General features: G+C 47.6%; 1 protein-coding gene across 1 annotated transcript; it reads right to left on the bottom strand.

Moving 5' to 3' along the window:
* Positions 1–515: 515 nt before the first annotated feature.
* LOC140212974 (sodium-dependent dopamine transporter-like) lies at positions 516–14,087 on the bottom strand. The gene is made up of 7 exons (XM_072284096.1): positions 14,066–14,087; positions 9,781–9,893; positions 7,394–7,522; positions 6,714–6,813; positions 3,513–3,613; positions 860–1,000; positions 516–548 (listed from the first exon to the last, which is right to left on the bottom strand). The coding sequence occupies exons 1-7, from the start codon at positions 14,085–14,087 to the stop codon at positions 516–518; spliced, it is 639 nt and encodes a 212-aa protein (XP_072140197.1).
* Between the last annotated feature and the right edge of the window lie 3,964 nt (positions 14,088–18,051).

Genomic DNA, 18,051 nt, shown 5'->3' on the forward strand with positions numbered 1-18,051 from the left:
GTAACGTCGAAACTTTGAAGGGCAATGTTGAAAAAAAAGTTTTACGTTGAACAGCAGTTTATGTGCAGTTACGATGTGGCCGAATTCGCCAAACGTCTCGTTCCTGAGTGCTGCTCGCTATTGGCCGGTCGCCCTCAGTAATAATAAATCCAACATCACGGTACATTTTCTTTTACGAAACACTTAAGGCTGAAGTACTATTTTTAGTGTAAATAAAGACCAAAGTTTCTCGCAAGCTGCGAACGATGCTACAGCCACAACATTGGGCAGACAGAATCATAGGCTTGCGTAGTTATTTGAGTGTCTTCTCGAAAGCCGTTACTGTTGGTGAGCTGTGTACGCTCACGCACGCCTATAACGCGCCAATAATCCTGCTATTATTGCAGTCGTCTACACGGAAAGATTTTGTGGCAAACGTAACTTTTGTCCAGCGCCAACGATGTATGATTACTTTATTAGAAGATTAGAAGCACCGGCCTCGGTAGCTTAGTGGCTATGGCACTGCGTTGCTAATCTCAAGGTCGAGGGTTGGATTCCTTTTGGAGTGGCTGCATTCCAATGGAATCGTAATGCAAAAAAAAAAAAAACCGTGTATATTTCTGTGAGCGTTCCCGAACTCAAGCTGATCAAACTTAATCCGAATTCTTCCGCTTCGGCGTGTCGCACAATCAGATTGTGGTTATGGCACGTAAAACCCCAGAATTACATTTCTTTTTTTGTATTTTAGAAGCGTAATTTACTAATCCAGCTTAACGTATGATATAGTTATTTTTGGTGTAACTTTGTTTTTGACTAAGCGTGACAGCCGTCGCCTCAGTTTGCTCAGCACGTTCATTCGAAGTGAACGCTGTGTGCTCACCAGCTTTGTGCACTCCAGCAAGGTAACCGCGAAGACGGGTATGAAGCTGAACTCGAGCGACGCGAACCAGACAATGATGAACGTGAGCCACATGGGGTAGTCGTGCCACAAAGTGCTCGCCACTTTGCCCCACATGATAGCCTGCGAAGTGCAAATAAATAATGTGTCCGTACATGTAGAACTGTTCAGCATGCAGCTCAGATATTGATCGACTCAATTCAGCTTGCTTTCCAGACAACCTTTTTGAAGGAATTATAGGTAATCAGGTGTTTGAAAAGACCAATAATCCGAACCACTTGGTCGCGGAGATTTGCCAAACGATATATATATATATATATATATATATATATATATGTTTTATGTTTGTGAACGGCAATAAGGTAGGGCACTGGAGCTGTTCAACAATGTCTTACGTTTCCTGTAGCTATGAATGATAAGCAAGACGAACCCGATAACCTTGCTTGCATTGCTCACACGATGTGTTAAATGCTTGCGGTACAAGGTTGCTTCGCGCATGCACATAATCCCATAGATTCGAACTTCACAGCACGGCCGTCAAAGGACTTGTGACATGACGGGTCATATTATCTAGAGTAGCGTTCGGTCTGTTAGGTTGCAAAATATTTGGAATGCTTTCTCAAGGACGCGCGATACCTTAACGATACGCACTACCGTGAGCACCTACATTCTCGTCTTCATTGTTCAGTTGTTCCTTGTTCTGTGCTTTAACACTCGAACTGATACTCACTCTTCTACGCTGTATGACACGATTGAGCTGTTGAGATGCACTCGTGGCGCCGAGTCATGATCTCTGTCTCTTAAACAATACTTTTTTAAACACAGGCATATGGCGAAGGGGCTGTCGAGTCCCTCGGGTAGCGCCGGCTTGACCAGGTCATAAGCAGACCCGCTCAAGCTATTGGAACTTGACCAAGTCCATCACCCGAGAGAGTCCAGGAAGACACGAGACAACATAATGAACAAAACGTTCGCTACGTAAAATGTGGTCAGCTCCACAAGGTGCTCGTAACGATGGGCGAAGGCTCAAGCTGCTGCTCGTGATGGGAGCTGTATTTTTGTAGATCTCCGCGGACGCTCTCGCCTTGGAAAGGGAGGGAATCATCACTCTCCGTGCTCGCGGCCTAACGCGACAGTCGTCTTCTTCAGGCCTAATCGGTGTGAGTCTGACCACAAGGCTGAGTGCGGGGCGAGTTGCTACGTGGCCAACTAGAATGAAAACAAACAAAAACGATAACACATACACAGAAAACTAGGAGCACAAGGGACGACTGCCGGGTACAGCTGTCAACTCAAGGGTTGCTGTATATTCGTTTCTTTCACTTTTCATCTCAAGTTGGTCAGAGACGCGCGTGAGTGGGCACTTGGGCACAGCGAGACGCGCAAGCTCATATTCACACGCGCGCGCGCTCGTTCGAGTTATGCTTGCTGGTAATACCGGGTTTCTGGAGTTCTTTAATTGTCCAAATTACCACCATTGCTCGAGGGATAGCTGGAAGAAAATGGGGTAGTTTTTGGCAACGCGATACGAAGGTTCGTCACAAAGGCGAGCCGTAAGAGATACCTTAATTGTTCCGGCCTGTGACGCTCACATAATCGCGCGGTGTCGGCTCCGGCTCGGAAAGGAACTTGGGAAGAAAAACAGTCAGTTGCGGAAACCAACTACGCGCTTGCGCATTCTGCATCGCCGTTCATAAGCTATCCGCCTCGCGGTGGCCAAGTCATTATGGCGTTCAACCGCTCAATACGAGGTAGCGGGTTCCTTTTGCCGGCCGGAATCAGACCGTGGCGGAATGTAAAAGTCCTCGTGTATTCACATTTTGGTGCAAAGAAAATAACCATCGGCGATAGAAATTAACTCCCCACCACGTGTCAATACGGGGTGCATGTCATAAAGACCACGGTTTGCTTTTCAACGTTGAGCGACATCATTCGAGCAATCAATAATTTGTCAACTACGTATACCGTTATCTAGATTGTAACATTGACTTCGCATTGCCTCGGAGATGTCCACTTCACGCCTAGATCAGCCGTACATATCCTCTTATCGTCAGCATCTGCGCTAAAAGGTCATGGGACCAAATTTCAGAAAGGTTTTCGTTCGTAAAGACTTTGTTGTTGGTCAGCCGCCTTTACTATATATAAGTAGACCACTTTGTCGCCATCGCTTTGGTGCAACGTCTTCGTTCACCAGGATGAACGGTAACGTGAACAATAAGATTAGTGTCGTGATTGGTCGGCTCGTGTTCGTACGAAGCACTCTCATGTACATGAAAGAAGGCTTTATGAATACGGGCCTTTACCATAGGCCATGCCACCATCTTCTGCCAAACCACCGATGTGGCCTATAACACTTTTTTTTCACTGGCTGTCAAATCACCAGTTGCCATGCCATCGACAGCAATCGCAAATTTTTTGACACAGGAAACATTGCAGTGCCGCTCGCTTGCTGCCTGAGTACACTTTAGCAAGAAGCTTTTAATGCAAGCGGCTGTGTCGAGGGTGGTTGGAAGCACAGCGAAGTTCGTCTATTTTTGGATTGGAGAGTGTGGCAACTGTGTGAGTGCCCCGAAAAAGCAGAGGGCCTTCGAATTCTCGATCCGCCTGCCTTCGTCTCTGTGACCTGCATACTCACAGCGATGACGAACGGCACGACCGACGTCCAGCAGACTTTGACGAAAGTGCTCGGATCGCGATTGGTCATGGCTTGCTCATCGATGGACAGCCTTCGCGCACCTGTGGAAATGAAATATACGTATGCGAGTGTACAATGCGGGGTGCCCGCAAGAGCATTGATCGGCACAGACAGTGAAATTTCAAGGCATTTGAAGCTGTAGACTTGAAGTGCGCAGGTTATAATGAAATTCAGTCCCGTTGGCAGCCCTGACAGCAGTGAACGTTCACTCAGCACTTTCCTAGTGAATGATAAAAAAAACTCAAGTTAAAGTTTAACTAAAAGCCGGAAGACCAGCATTGTCTAGTATTTTAGTAACAGAGCAGTTCCTGCCGAATGGTACGTGTTGAGGCACTTACCAGTCTGGAAGAAGTGCTCTGACGCACGATATCGTGAACAAAAGCAGTGCAGTTTTACAGCTAAAACTCGATCTAACGACACCCAATTTTACGAAGTTCTCGCTCTAATGAAGCAATTTCAATTTGCCTGCAACTTGCAACTACGAAACTAACTTGGCCGAAGTGGATTTAACGAAGTTCTTTCTGAAATAAATGAGTAGAAAAGCGGTAATTTTTTTCCAATTCTGATACATACTGGTTTTTCTTTGAGTGTGCGCTCAAAAACTATCGCGTGAAAATATCTAGGTGCCCTAATCACGCCCCTAGCTTTATTCTGACGAGGCTGCACGACGCGCCCATGCACGGAACAGCACCGCCTCAACACTGAACACCGCCTCGTTAGGGTCGGCGGTGGTTGCTTTCGTTATTTCATGGTTTATGCGACAGATGGCTGGATTATCGGCAAATACAATGCCGCGGTAGCTTTTGCGTGTCTTACACACGAAACGGACATGGACGTCTTTCCTGTGCAACTATTCGTGTGTCCGTGTGTAAGCGATAAACTGATCACCATAATTATTTGCAGCTGCCTGCAAATAATTATTTGCATCAATAACCATAATTATTTGCAGGCAACTGCAAATAATTATGGTGATCAGTTTATCGCTTACACACGGACACACGAATAGTTGCACAGGAAAGACGTCCATGTCCGTTTCGTGTGTAAGACACACAAAAGCCATAATTATTTGCAGCAATAACCATAATTATTTGCAGCAACGAAGTTGCCGAGAACACAGAATGAGAATTTATGCCTTGGTGCGTGCATACGATGGCAAATGGGGAACTGTGGGATCGTTGTATAGCGTGAACCATTATGGCGGTGAGTCTCGGACTTAGCGGCACAGAAGGGTAAAAGGAGAATTAAAGGTCAGGGCACGTTTGCCAACGGTTTGAATACAGTTGAAGCTCGATTTAACGAATTGATGACAACGCTCGAATTATTTCGTCAAATCGGAAATTCGTAAAATCAAGAAAGAAATTTTTCGGTCCTTCGAATTATAAAATTGCAACGTAGTCAACGCTAAAACAACATCACCATGGATAACCTACTCTCCATTGACATAGTTACAGTAAGCGTGAATCGGCCCCCAGAAGATTCTTTTAAACGAACTCGCCCAAATTACCACCATGTTTCTAAAGATGAACTTGTCAGTGACTAAGCTTGAGATAACACAAGTTTGAGAGTGCCCATGAAGATTGGACGTGGAGTATACTTTGCAGATTGTGGCTATACGTACATCCCAGCGCTAACGTCACATTCCACTTTGTGCTCGAATAAACGAGAAGAGGAACAGAGGGGCCGGGCTCTTATTGTGATAAGACGGCTCTTATTGTGATATACTGACGGCAATCTGCGATGGGTTCAAAGGTTGGCGACCGGAAATAGCTGATAGCTTCGTGTGCACTGTGTTCTCCTGCCCCTAGTTCGCATTGAAGTGAGAGGCAAAAGAAGGAGAATTCGCTCGCCGCTGCTTCCGCTTTTCATTATGCCAGCGTTCTGTTAACGAGTGTCCGCGGTCATTGACTGACATGTGTTCTTGTTTGCCTGGCGCGTGTGACAGCGTGCTTGTTAATTTAATGAGTAAGCGAATGTCTACAGCTGTTTATGACCTGATAACACTACCGACCTCAATTCAAATAGCTGTCTTATAATTATTTATTTCGATCGATGCCCCGCCTTTCGTGTGAAACTGCGAATTTTCATTAGCTGCAACCATATGAAGCCAACAGATAATGAAGCCAAGGAAAGCTAGGGTAAATTATTATTGAAGTATAGAAATGATAAGTTAAAGGGAAATGAAAGTGGACGAAAAAACAATTTGCCATAGGTGGGATCCGAACCCACAACCTCCGAACTACACGTGCGAGGCATTACCATTTGTTCTACGGTGGCGGGAAGTTCCCATGTGAACTCGCTTTGGTATTTATGCATGCGTTAAAATGTTGTTCCGCGTCTTTTCCTTCCACTCACTTCACTTCACTCTTTCAAATGCTGCACTGGTGTAATTGTTATTTGCTGGGAGTCTGCTAAATATTAAGCGCACGTTAGTCTTCGATATTATACAGCCCCCCTTCCCCCCCTGAATTCGCCTCCCGTCACTACCCTAAACACTAAACGAAATTTTATAATCGTGAGTTTCCCTGAATATCGTCTAGCGGGTATGTCTTGCTGGTACGCGTTGGTGAATAAAACGTGAACCAGTGTTACTGAACGAGGCTGCCTCTTCAAATAATCTAGCTCAAGGAGTATCAATGGGCAATCTGCCACAGCTCACTTAAAATAATTGTGAAAATTGAAGATAATGCGCAACACCCACTGTACTCAACTATAAGAGCATCCCCGCATTGTTTGCTTTGAAATTATAAGCAACTTGAACAGCGAACACGAACAGGCTGCTTAATATGCACAAATGAGGACAACTCTGGTGGATGAAAGCTTCCATTTTGGAAACTCTGAAATAGTAAGTATTTCTCTGAGGATCATCATAAGTATGCACGCCGCTCCATCTCGAAGGCTATGTAATAATCAAGTTCGTCTGCCATCGTCGCAGGCGCCACGTTCAGGCTCCCGTGCAACGTCCTTTTTGAGACTATTTCGCTATTCGTAGGTTGGACACAACGTCCTATTTTGGGTCATGATATCAGAAAAGTTTTGCATTAGTACAGCTGTTCTTCATGAGTTTTGAAGTCTGCTATACTAGTCTATATAGTTCCAAGTGTGACAACAAGCACGTGAACCTAGCAGGTTACGCTCGCTCACCGTAGAACTGAAGGATGACCACCGACTCAAGCGCTACCATCAGGAGGCGGAAGCCCTGGCCCTGTGTGTGGGCCAACACGGAGACAACGCTGGCGCCGCCCTGTACATAAAGAAACAATTGAATGCGGTAAAGGGTTCTCACCATACATTGGAAGTGTCACTACTAGGGGAAGCTTAAGCGCCTAAGATGAGATATTGCGAGCCCAGTTTTCAGGCGGCCCATTTCCGGAGAAAACCTTGCAGCCTAGCCTGGTAATCGGGAGATCTTTATAAATAGCGTAATCCAGGTGCTTAGAGCGGGCAGGAACCCAAACTTTGCCTGTGTTATTTTTTACGCTCGGGGGATTTCATCCTTTTATTGTTGGATCGGTTCTTATAAATTTCTTTCATCTGGGTTACTGGGTTACTATTCTGGACATTCAGAATCCGCCATGTTATCGAATTCGGTAACGGCGACATTTTGAGCCGACCAGAGGCTGTTCTGGGCCTCTCTAATTGGCTCAAAATAAAGCCATTGCCCAAGTCTACGCCATGGCGCAATTTGACCATATGTCCAGAATAGTCCCCCAGGCAACCTTTGCTCTCTCTCTGTGATACCCGAATAAACTAAATCCTTTGAGAAGTTGGGTACCCGGCTGATTGTCTTTTTTTTTTCGGGTGTTACTACGTGCTTCACTCACGCTGCTGCATCCCGCGACGCTTATGATGAACATTAGGCTGCAGATCATGAAGTGCGCCGCTGTGCGATGCCGCAGGATCAACGGGTACGGCGCCGACAGCGCCTCGATGATGATGTCTGGGACAATCAGCTGCACAGAGGAACGGTACGTGGCGGATTACCGGAAGCAGAAGCACAAGCACGCACGCACACAGACACATTAAATAGAGTAAAACAATAACGGACATTATTTTGTAATGATCGATATTCTCGCCATTCATATACGTCCGTCTGCAGAGTGGTGCAAATATTTCATTTATTTATTAACGTACCCGAAGGTCCAAAGGCAGCAGAAAGGGGAGTTGGTTACAAATGATTAGTTGATAAAAATGAAGCATAAAGAAACCCAGGTGTCCTTAGCTATCGCCTGAGAGACGCGAAGGTGAAAGCCTAGTAAAGCCTACTGTAATTCGCCCTAATTCACCTTAATCCTCCTTCATCCACCTTACTCAATCCTTATCCACCTTAATCCTCCTTCTAGATTTTAAACCACCCTGATCCACATAATGCCCCTTTATACACCTCAATCGACCTTAATACATCTGAAACCACTCTAATCCACCCTAATCCAATCCCCATGTTATCATTAATTACCTTTGCTGATCATTATTCAACTCTTATACACGACTGGACACGCTTTGGTTTGTTTCTGGCCTTCCTTGGGTAGCGTGATATTTTCTGTACCTCACAACGCGACCTTGATACATAAAGATCTAAGGCTGTCGCCTTAAAAATTTAAAACAATTCTAATTATGCAAGACTACCTAAGACATTCTTGAACAGGTGGTTGTCTGTGATGTGATGTTTTTTGTGCATGATCTGAGCGAAATGAACTATCTTTGCGCAGGCGATATCAACTCAGTGTGCAGTATCATGAAATATGTTATGTCAAATGCTCAAACGAGGTAACTTAAGATGTGCAAGGGTTGACAGGTGAAGGATTGATTTCGTGAAAGATGTATGGTTGCTGTTCTGTTGCACTTAGAAATAGTGAAACAGACATAGTTATCATGAGTCATCTACACAGATGTATCCAAAATTGGACACTAGGGGCGCTATAACGCAAAGGTATTCCTAACTGTTTCTGTTCATTTCTGCAATCAGCCTTTTACGATTGGTAAACATTTCTCGGGCTCATCCCACTTCGCCTGTCTGTCAAGCGACGTCACGAAAACCACGAAAGCTCTCCATCTGATATGACGTGTACACATTCATTATGCATGATTAGAGTGAACAAAAGGAAAATAATTATTCCCAATTCTCCTTTTTTGACATTAGCCCGCCACCACTGGTAAAAAAATTTCGAGCTGTGCCCATTTCGCCTGTTTGTCTCGCGACGTCTCAAAATTGCGAAAAGTGACCACGTCAAAGCGACGTGTGCGCAGTAAGGATGCATTATTATGCCGAACAAAGGGGATTTTTTGTCGGATTAGCGGGAGACTTACCCGTTCGACAGGTATAGAAGATCTAATCATCCTACTGGCCTACTGATCTGACCTACTGATCATTCAGACACTGGGTACTGGGAGCTACCGGGAATGATGAATCTATTTGCCTAATTGAACGTTTTTGCTGGACAGTATCAGGTTGGCAAGGCCTTAGGGCACGTTTGCGACATCGCTGTGCCAATTCGACCTCGATGGGGATCGGTTTCAGCGGCCTTTCTAACCTTCCGGTACACGCCGCCGTAATCTTCAACCAACCACCGCAAGCTAAGCACGCCGAAGCGGCCAGTGGCAGATGCCGGCACCACCCTCCGCCATGCGGCTATTTACTTTCACCGCGCTAGCTCGGGCCTAGCAAAACCCTCACTGATGCGTGCTCCTCGCCTTTTGTCAGCCAACTAGACAGGAAAAAGGTGTAATGATAGTCAACGCTACTCCTTTTGAAATCAAACAAAAGTGACTTGCTATGAATTAGGAGAGCGCTGGACTTGTCGATTCGTACAACGCAGCGAGTTAACGCCCGATGCTTGCGTCGGCAGTTGCGTAAACTTGACGTCATGACAGTGGAATAAAAACAAACTGGAAAAAGGCTTATCTTATACGGCCCCATGTGTGCTAAGAGTTTACATTGTTCGCCGACACAGACTAGGAACGGTGTGCAGGTAATAATTCTATGCCATGTGAGCGGTCTATGTTAGGCTGGTGCTGTGGGTACAGAAGCAGCTTATGACACACGTTGTGAAATGCTTTGTAAAAGTCCCTATAAAGGAGAAGCCCTAAAAGAGAAGTGAACATGTATGCTTCTTCACTCCTGAGCAAAGGTGCAAGTCATGCCGAGTGACCTATTCTTTTTACGGCGGCGGTGACGAGAACATAGGTGGCGCAGGCTCTCAAGTGCACTCACGAACTTGGGCACCATCGTCGAGAGCAGCCACAGGAGGTGCACTTGGCTCCAGATCTCCGGGTCCGGAGCTAGGCTCACGGCTTGCGGCGTGATGCTCACGATGAAGCTGGACCCTGTGTTTGACGTCAATATAAACGAGGGGCCTTCAGCGTTGACATTAAACAGTTCTTATGCGGGAGGTGCCGTAAGTACATCTTTATAGTTACGTTTTAAGTTTTACAGAGAAGCTGTCTATGTCTAGGATCTGAAAAAAAATGTGTCCAAGATGCTGACAAAAACAAATCGTCATGTGGGCCAATCCGGGTGATTATGCAGAAAGGGTCCAAGATCAATGGCACATACTCCTGTGGGCTCCATGCCTGTCGAAACGTTAGTGTATATGTACAAAGAAAATGAAAAACTGAAGTAGAAAGTGAATAAACGAAATCAAAAAGGAAATGAAAGAATGAAAAGTAAACAGGAATAATGAAAATAAAAATACAAGAAAAGACAAAACAACGAAGTTATCATATTGACAAAAACAATGCGCCAGAGCGACGAATGCTGTTGTCCAAACGCTAGTCTAGACGATGCGTCTCGAAAGGTCAGTGCATATATATAAAGTTAAAACAAAACAAAACAAAATGTTAAAAAGAAGACACAAAAATAAAAATAAAATAATATAGGAGAACGCAAACATGCAAAAATACAAAGCATGCAAGAATAAAAATATAAAAGCAAAGAAAGAAACAAAGATACACAAAATTAAAACAAAGGAAACAAAAAATGAAGTTATGTGCTTGTGCCTTTATTAAACCAATACAGCAAACGACCATATAGAGCTCAAGATACCTATATAGGGCAACACAGCTTCGCTGGTCTTCAATCTTCACATAGTGGAAGGGCTCTGAATTCTTTAGGTGACGACCATGCTTTGGCGAGTGCTTCCATAGTACGGGGAGAAATGTGGCGGAATCGTTGCGTTGCTGTGTATGTTAATGACGTCGTTCATCAGCATATCGGCGAAATAGTGGATAATTCGAATGTGGCTTACGAACCTTAAGCTCTGATGTTTCTCACCGTAATGCGAGACAGACGCGCCATGTGACGGCAAGTTCTGAAGCTATGTTCTCGCTACGGGACATTGATTAAAATTAGGTCACGGGCAAGTTCCGAGGAGGTTTTCCTGTTGCGGCTGTTTAGCGCGATGGACAATATGAATGAAGAAATATGGAGTGCACATGCTGCCCTAGAATGATAAACGTGGAAATTCCTCGAACTCTATTAAGAAGCAAACCGCAATCGGTCTCACCGACAGGGAATGAGCCAAGAGCTTAGCACGTACTTATCTCCCCCTCGCCAAAGACCCGGATCGCCCGTCAGAGATGAACCTTTCTAGATAAACCTTTCACCATGTCAGAGATCAGACACGTTCTCTTCAATCTAAATGGCAGATCAGCCCCGGGGCCTGATGGAATCACGAACAGACTTCTCAGGAACCTAGACGATAGGGCAATCGAGATAGTCACGGCCAAAATAAATATGGTATGGTAAAGTGGACAGGTCTCGATAGAGTGGCGTACCGCAGAAGTGGCACTCATACCCCCAAACCAGGAACACTCCCACATATATATAATCTGCAGCCTATTTCCCTCACATCATGCATCGCCAAGGTTGCGGAGCACGCGATACACAACAGGATCCCTGAACATATTGAAAACAAGGATCTCTTTAGGCACAACCTAATCGGCTTTAAACAGGCGTTGTCCACACAGGACGCTATGCTTTTGCTTAAGAAAGCAATCTTTGATAACCCTACTCGCGACGTGAGAGGGATACTCGCACTGGACCTCTCCAAGGCCTTCGACAGGGTCGCGCATAAACACATCTTGACGGAGATTTCGTCTCGCAACCTGGGCCAGCGGTGTCATGATTACAGCAGATCTTTCCTCGCGGATCGCAAGGCACACCTCCGACTAGGCATGGTCAGGGGAGGACCCTACGAACTAGGCACCTGCGGCACCCCGCAGGGCTCGGTCCTCTCCCCACTCTTATTTAATGTAGCCATGCACGAGCTCTCCACTCGCCTCGCTGCAATTCCGAACGTGGGTCACGCCATTTATGCGGGCGATATCACGATCTGGGCGCCGGGCGGATCGCTAGCCATGCTCGAACGCTCGTTCCAAAGCGCGTTGGAGGCTACCGAAGATTTTCTTTCAAACACGGGCCTTGAACTCTCCCCCGCTAAATCATAGCTCCTGTTATACCGCCAGTCTAGACAGGGGGTCAGAAATCTTGCGCCTCTGGAAACTCTGCCGATAGAAATTCGAGCTAAAAATGGGCATCCCATACCGAGGATGGACTCGGTCAAAATTCTAGGTCTCCTCATTGATGCCAAGGGCTGTAACTAGACGGCCCTCAACAGGCTCACTGGACAGGCTAGTAATGTCCTAAGACTTGTAGCCCGCGTCTCAAATCGAAGAGGCGGTCTCAAAGAGGACAATTTGCTCAGAGCTTATCAGGCATTCTTCCTGAGTCATGTCATCTACATCACGCCGTACCTTAATTGGGGTAAAGCGGAAAAGGCAAAGCTCGACTCCCTAATCAGAACCGGCCTCAACCACGTGCTCGGCCTTCCGCAGCCCACAAGCACTGAGAAGCTGCTGGAGCTAGGACTCCATAGTACCATCGATGAGCTAATAGAAGCTCACACAGCGGCTCAGATAATGAGACTTCCATCCACTAAGCCCGGGATTAAGATTTTAGAAGAAGCGGGAACCCAACCCAGACATGAACCGGCGACCAAAGTTAGCTTGACCCGGGAAACCAGAAGCCGCATCATGGTTGACCCCGTACCGAGAAACATCCACCCAGTGCATAACGAAGGTACAAGATTCGTGAGAGCCAAGTCCATCCCTAAAAAGATAAATCAGCAGAAACTAGATGCCCTCTTTGTCGATACTGCTAGATATGACAGTGGGGATAAGTTCGCTGTCTCGGTGGTAGGCGCGGGGGGCAACCTGGTCAATGCAGCCTCTGTTTATACGAAGTTTGCCCATGTGGCGGAGGAAGCGGTGATCGCTCTGGCATTTCACGGCTCAAAAGTTCCCGCTATCGTCTTCTCGGACTCGCGCACGGCGGTTAGATCCTTCTCGTCCGCCATCATATATGAACAGGCGAACAGCATTGTGATTAAAGCTCTTCAAAGGACTAGGGAGAGCAGCGAAGGAGGATACCAAATCACGTGGTTTCCAGCCCATCTAGATAGCTCAATTAACCCGCTTGGATGTAATCCTAACGAGCAGGCCCACCGGAGAGCACGCGATTTCACGCACCGCGCTGTCGCGGGTAGCCAGGCTTGGAACGAGGTCAACATCCACAAGGATCCGTTATGTATTTTTTCACGAAATTGTTTCCCATTATCGACTAGGCAGGAGGACATTTCCACCCCCTCACCCCAAATTCAACAAACCTCAGGCTACCACACCCAGACTCCTGCAAACCCGTCCATAGCCCACTCCTCGGTCCCTTAACAAGATAGATTCTGAACGCTCACAGTCGTGCCCCAAATGTCATGACTCATGCTCTTTTGACTACATGCTCTGGCTGTGCCCAGCCCTTAACGCCTCTCCACCTATCACGAAAGAACAATGGCAGGAATCTCTCAAGAGCAGTAATCTTCACGTTCAACTCCAGGCTGTCCAGAGGGCCCACGACATTGCGGCGGGACTTCATCTCCCGGTCCCATCGTGGGAGGAGCCACCGACTTGATCTTCGGGAGCCTTAGGTTTTGGCTCTCCAAGATCTCAGTCCTTCAGGACTCAAATAAAGTTCTTGTCATGTCATGTCTAGTGATGGAGGCTTCAAAGTACAGGTTGGAGTTCACATTTGACATGACATACCGTGTCATCCATTCTTCGGTCTGTGCCAAATTTACGTCACAGAGAACGTTTTGTCCACTGGGCGTGCACAGCGCACCGGTATCGCGCACAGTTATGATGAATGATTATCTGACAGGACTGTCGGAACGGATGGTAGAGAGGATTGATTGTCGGGAATTATCGTGACTGGACCAGGGAGAGACTAAATAGTTTTGAAGCAAAATCCCCAGCTGTTGACAACTGTACTTCGGTATCGAATGTAAGTGGAACATAAGACTACACTCTAAAATATGTTTACACCCATTGGGGCGTAGCTTGATAACAAACAATTATCGTCATCTGCTTGCTTGTGTTTCATTTCTTGAAAACACCGCACTCGCTACATTCCCGTCAATAATATGGTATGTCACGCTGATAACGCGCACGCTGTTCGTGATCTGGAACCATGCCGGTCAGGCAGCGTTAAAGAAAGGAAAGGCATCCGAGGTAGATGACGATTATTGTTTGGGGCATGATAAGTCTCAAAAGCTGTAAACTGTTTCTTGCGATAGCATTTATATGGACACTCCAGGCGCATTTTCGCCGTCGCCACCGCCGTCGCCGTGACGTACCGCATAAAGTTTAAGGGCGATAACCGTCACCGTGCCTCGCATGCTGTATGCGTGAGTGAAAGCGCGCGAGGGAAACCGATCGCGGCGGAATCTGACACGGGCGAATCAGGAAATCGGAGAGCAAACGCGCCGTATTCTATCACGTGAAGGGCCGAGGGGGGGGGGGGGTATGGGAGAGAGGGAGGGGAGAGAGAGATTCTTGTTTGCGGAAGGAAAAAATTGGGGTTAAGTGCAGCGCAGTAACTGTCTCTCAGTTGAGGACACCTCAACCGCGCTGCTACAAGTGGGAGAGGGAATTGAAAGAGGGGTGAAAGAGATGCGGCGGCGGCGGTCCGAACAGCGCGCGTGGGCAAGTTGGTGGCCTTCGCTTATGTGGTGCGGTGACGCGCCTAGTCGTGGTGAAGCAGAGCTTCCTGCGCGGCGAGAGCCGCGTCGCACATCTGTCGCACGTTGCCGTCGATAGCTGGGCACTGGACCAGCAAGGCACGGAGTGCAGCCGCGAGAGCGGCTATGAGCGCGTCCCTGGGGTCGCTGCTCGGAGCGGTTTGTGGGCCGCGTAATGGCTCAGGAGCGGCCGTCTGGGTGTTGTGGCCACGCAGGGCGTCACTGTAAGATCGGCCCTGCGGGGTGCGAGCACACGTCGACGGAGCGGCTGTATGCAGCTCGTACGATGTGGCGCCGGCCAGCTCAAGCGCTTTTTTTCTCGAAAGGGGCCGCACAGACGAAGAAAACAACACGGCCGCCTTCCTCTCGCGCTGCCATTTGGGACAGCTCGGCTCTGTCGAAGGGTGTCGGCCACCGCAATTGACGCAGCGTCGCTTCTCCGCGGGGCAGTCTCCTGTAGGATGCGACTCACCGCAGCGGAGGCAGCGGGCGTCGCGGAAACAGGTGGTGCCGGCGTGGCCGAAAACGCCGCACCGGTCGCACTGAAGTGGTCGGGGCAGACGGGCACGAACGGCGCGCAGCTGTTTGGAAAGTCGCACGTTTGGAGGCACGACGCTCCCGACGAAAGTGACGGTGACGCTTGTGCCACTCCGCGAGTATGACAGCACCGCGACGGGTGCTTCCAGGTTTTCTCTCACTGTGCGGGCGTCGAAAGAAGGGTCGACCCCATAAATGAGCGGTGTTGTGCTCTGGTTGGCTCCGACAGCAGTAGTAGTAGTAGTATAAACTTTTATTTAAAAGAAAAATCACATTCAGGTCCAGTGGGTGGGTCCCTCAGTCCAGGGCCCCACTGGCGATCGCGGCACGCCGGGCTTGGTCGAGAAGGGCCAATTGGTCCTCCCGCACCGTGCTGGCTAGCCACACCTCCCACTGCCTACTGTTGGAGTTTTGCCCCATAAGGGGTGATTGGATTTCTTGTGGCCGACTCTGGCACGACCATGTGATATGGTCAAGAGATGGCCGCCCTCCGCACCAAGGGCAAGTGTTGGGATACCGGGTGGGGTGTATGTAGTGTAGTAGGAGTAGGTGTGGGTATGTACGGGTTTGTAGTCGGCGCCAGTCCCGCATTTGCGCTGAGTCCAAGGATGTGTCTGGAAAGCTATACCGTTGCCTTCCTCGTCTCTGTGCCTCCAAGATATCTTTTGCTGTGATCGGAGATTCTACGAGAGTGCGTTCCGTCGCTCGGATGCTATATTCTCGAGCGAGGCGGTCCGCCCTCTCGTTACCCCTCACTCCGGCGTGCGCCGGACACCACGTAATAGCGTTGTGTTCTGTGAGATTTCTTCCTAGGATTTTGATGGTGAGTTTGGGCAGGGTGCCTGCCATGAAAAGGCGACATGCCGATTGCGAGTCGGTTAGTATTAACGCAGAACGTGCTCTATTTTCAGCGTCACGTATAGCCAGAGCCACCGCAGTAGCCTCTGCTGTGGCCACCGACTCTGTTCTGACTGTTGCGGAAATAGTAGTTTGTGCGTTTGTGGCTACCACAGTAAAAGTTTTGCTATCCTGTTTGCACGCGTCCGTGTAATAAACCTCCGGATTTCTACCGAACCTGCGTTCGAGTGTCCTGGCCCGTGCGAGGCGCCGTTGTCTGTGGTATTTCTCGCTCATGTTTTTAGGGATTGGGGACACAGAGATCTGAGCTCGTATGTTCGGTGGGAGGATTTCTGTTTGGTCGTTACAATGTGCCGGTCTGAGTGGATACCCTAATCGACGGAGAAGTGTTCGACCTTGCTCTGTGGAATTGAGCCTTTCTCGTTGTGCAATCAGTGTTGCAGCCACGAGTTCTTCAAATGTGTTGCTAATACCCATTGCATTAAAAAGGGTCGTGCTAGTGCAAATCGGTAGACCAAGCGCCGCCTTATAAGCTGTGCGTATGAGGGCGTTTATTTTAGTTTCCTCCGAGTTTGATACTTTTTGGAAAGGAAGGCCAAAGGTTACACGGCTTATGATAAATGCCTGTACGAGCCTTATTGTCTCTTCCTCCTTGAAGCCTTTTCTGTTTCTTGCTACTCTGTTTATCATCCTAGACACGCTGTTAACCGTTTTCCGGAGATTTGCGATCGTGTGCCCTACTGCTCCATTTTCCTGTATCCATAGTCCGAGTATCCGAGCTTTAGATACCTCCTGTATTGTTTGACCTCCCAGAGCAAGCTTTATCGGAAGTCTATCGTCCTTTCGTGTATAAGGTGCTCTTACTCGGATTAGTTCGGACTTCTCCGGGGCGCAATTCATGCCAGCTTTTGTTACATGATCCTCAACAATGCTAATTGCCTTCTGGAGGGTTTCCTGACGTTCCCCTAAAGATCCCTTTGCGGTCCAGAGAGTTACGTCGTCCGCGTAAATCGCATGTCCTAAGTTTGGGATCCCTTGTAGTTTCACCGCTAGTCCTTTCATCCCTATATTGAAGAGTAGCGGTGAAAGAATTGAACCTTGCGGCGTTCCTCTTTTGGGGGTCTGTAGAACATCTGAGCGGGTGGATCCTAGCCCTATCGTGGCTGTGCGGTTGTCTAGAAAGGATTTTATGTATTCATAAGTGCGCTGTCCGCAGTGCATGTTCGATAGTTCCGTTAAAATGCTTTCGTGCGAGATGGTATCGAAAGCTTTCTTTATATCTAATGCCACTATGAATCTGTTTGCATTTCCTCTTTCTGTGTTTAATACTTCTTCTTTCAGTAGGAGAAACACGTCCTGTACCGACATATGCTGTCTAAAGCCGAACATAGTTTCCGGGAAAAGGTTGCTGTTTTCTATGTACCTAGTGAGTCTCATCTGTATAACCTTTTCAAAAAGCTTACCCAGACATGAGGTAAGGGATATGGGTCGGAGGTTTTTTATGTCCCTCGGTTTCCATGGTTTCGGTATTAGAATTATCTCTGCATGCTTCCATGCCTGTGGGATTTGACCTCCTTCAGTCCATACATGTTTGTTAAAAAGATCTGTTAGCCCTGTTAAAGCATTGAGGCTAAGATTGCGAATCATGGCGTTTGTTATTTTGTCCGGTCCAGGCGCTGTATCTTTCTTGAAAGTTTGCGCTGCCGCGAAAACCTCTGCCACCGATATAGAGGCATCTAGCTCCTCATTGTTCCCTCCTAAATATGTGGGAGTATCATGGTTTTGCGTGGAATTAGCTCCTATATACATGTCTTCTAGTGTGTCTAGGAGATGGGTATCAGCGTCTCGAAATTCGCATTCAAGTAATCGCAGATCTCGGTTCGTCGCTGTTTTTGTACTTGCAGGATCTATCATGCTTCTCAAAATTGCCCATGTATTTTTTGTGTGTAAGGTTCCTTGTAGAGATTCACAGAATTGGTGCCAATTATTGCTTTCTAGTGTTTGTGCATAAGCATTAGCCT

Source organism: Dermacentor andersoni, chromosome 8 (genome assembly GCF_023375885.2).
Source record: "Dermacentor andersoni chromosome 8, qqDerAnde1_hic_scaffold, whole genome shotgun sequence".
Classification (NCBI taxonomy): Eukaryota; Metazoa; Arthropoda; class Arachnida; order Ixodida; family Ixodidae; genus Dermacentor; species Dermacentor andersoni.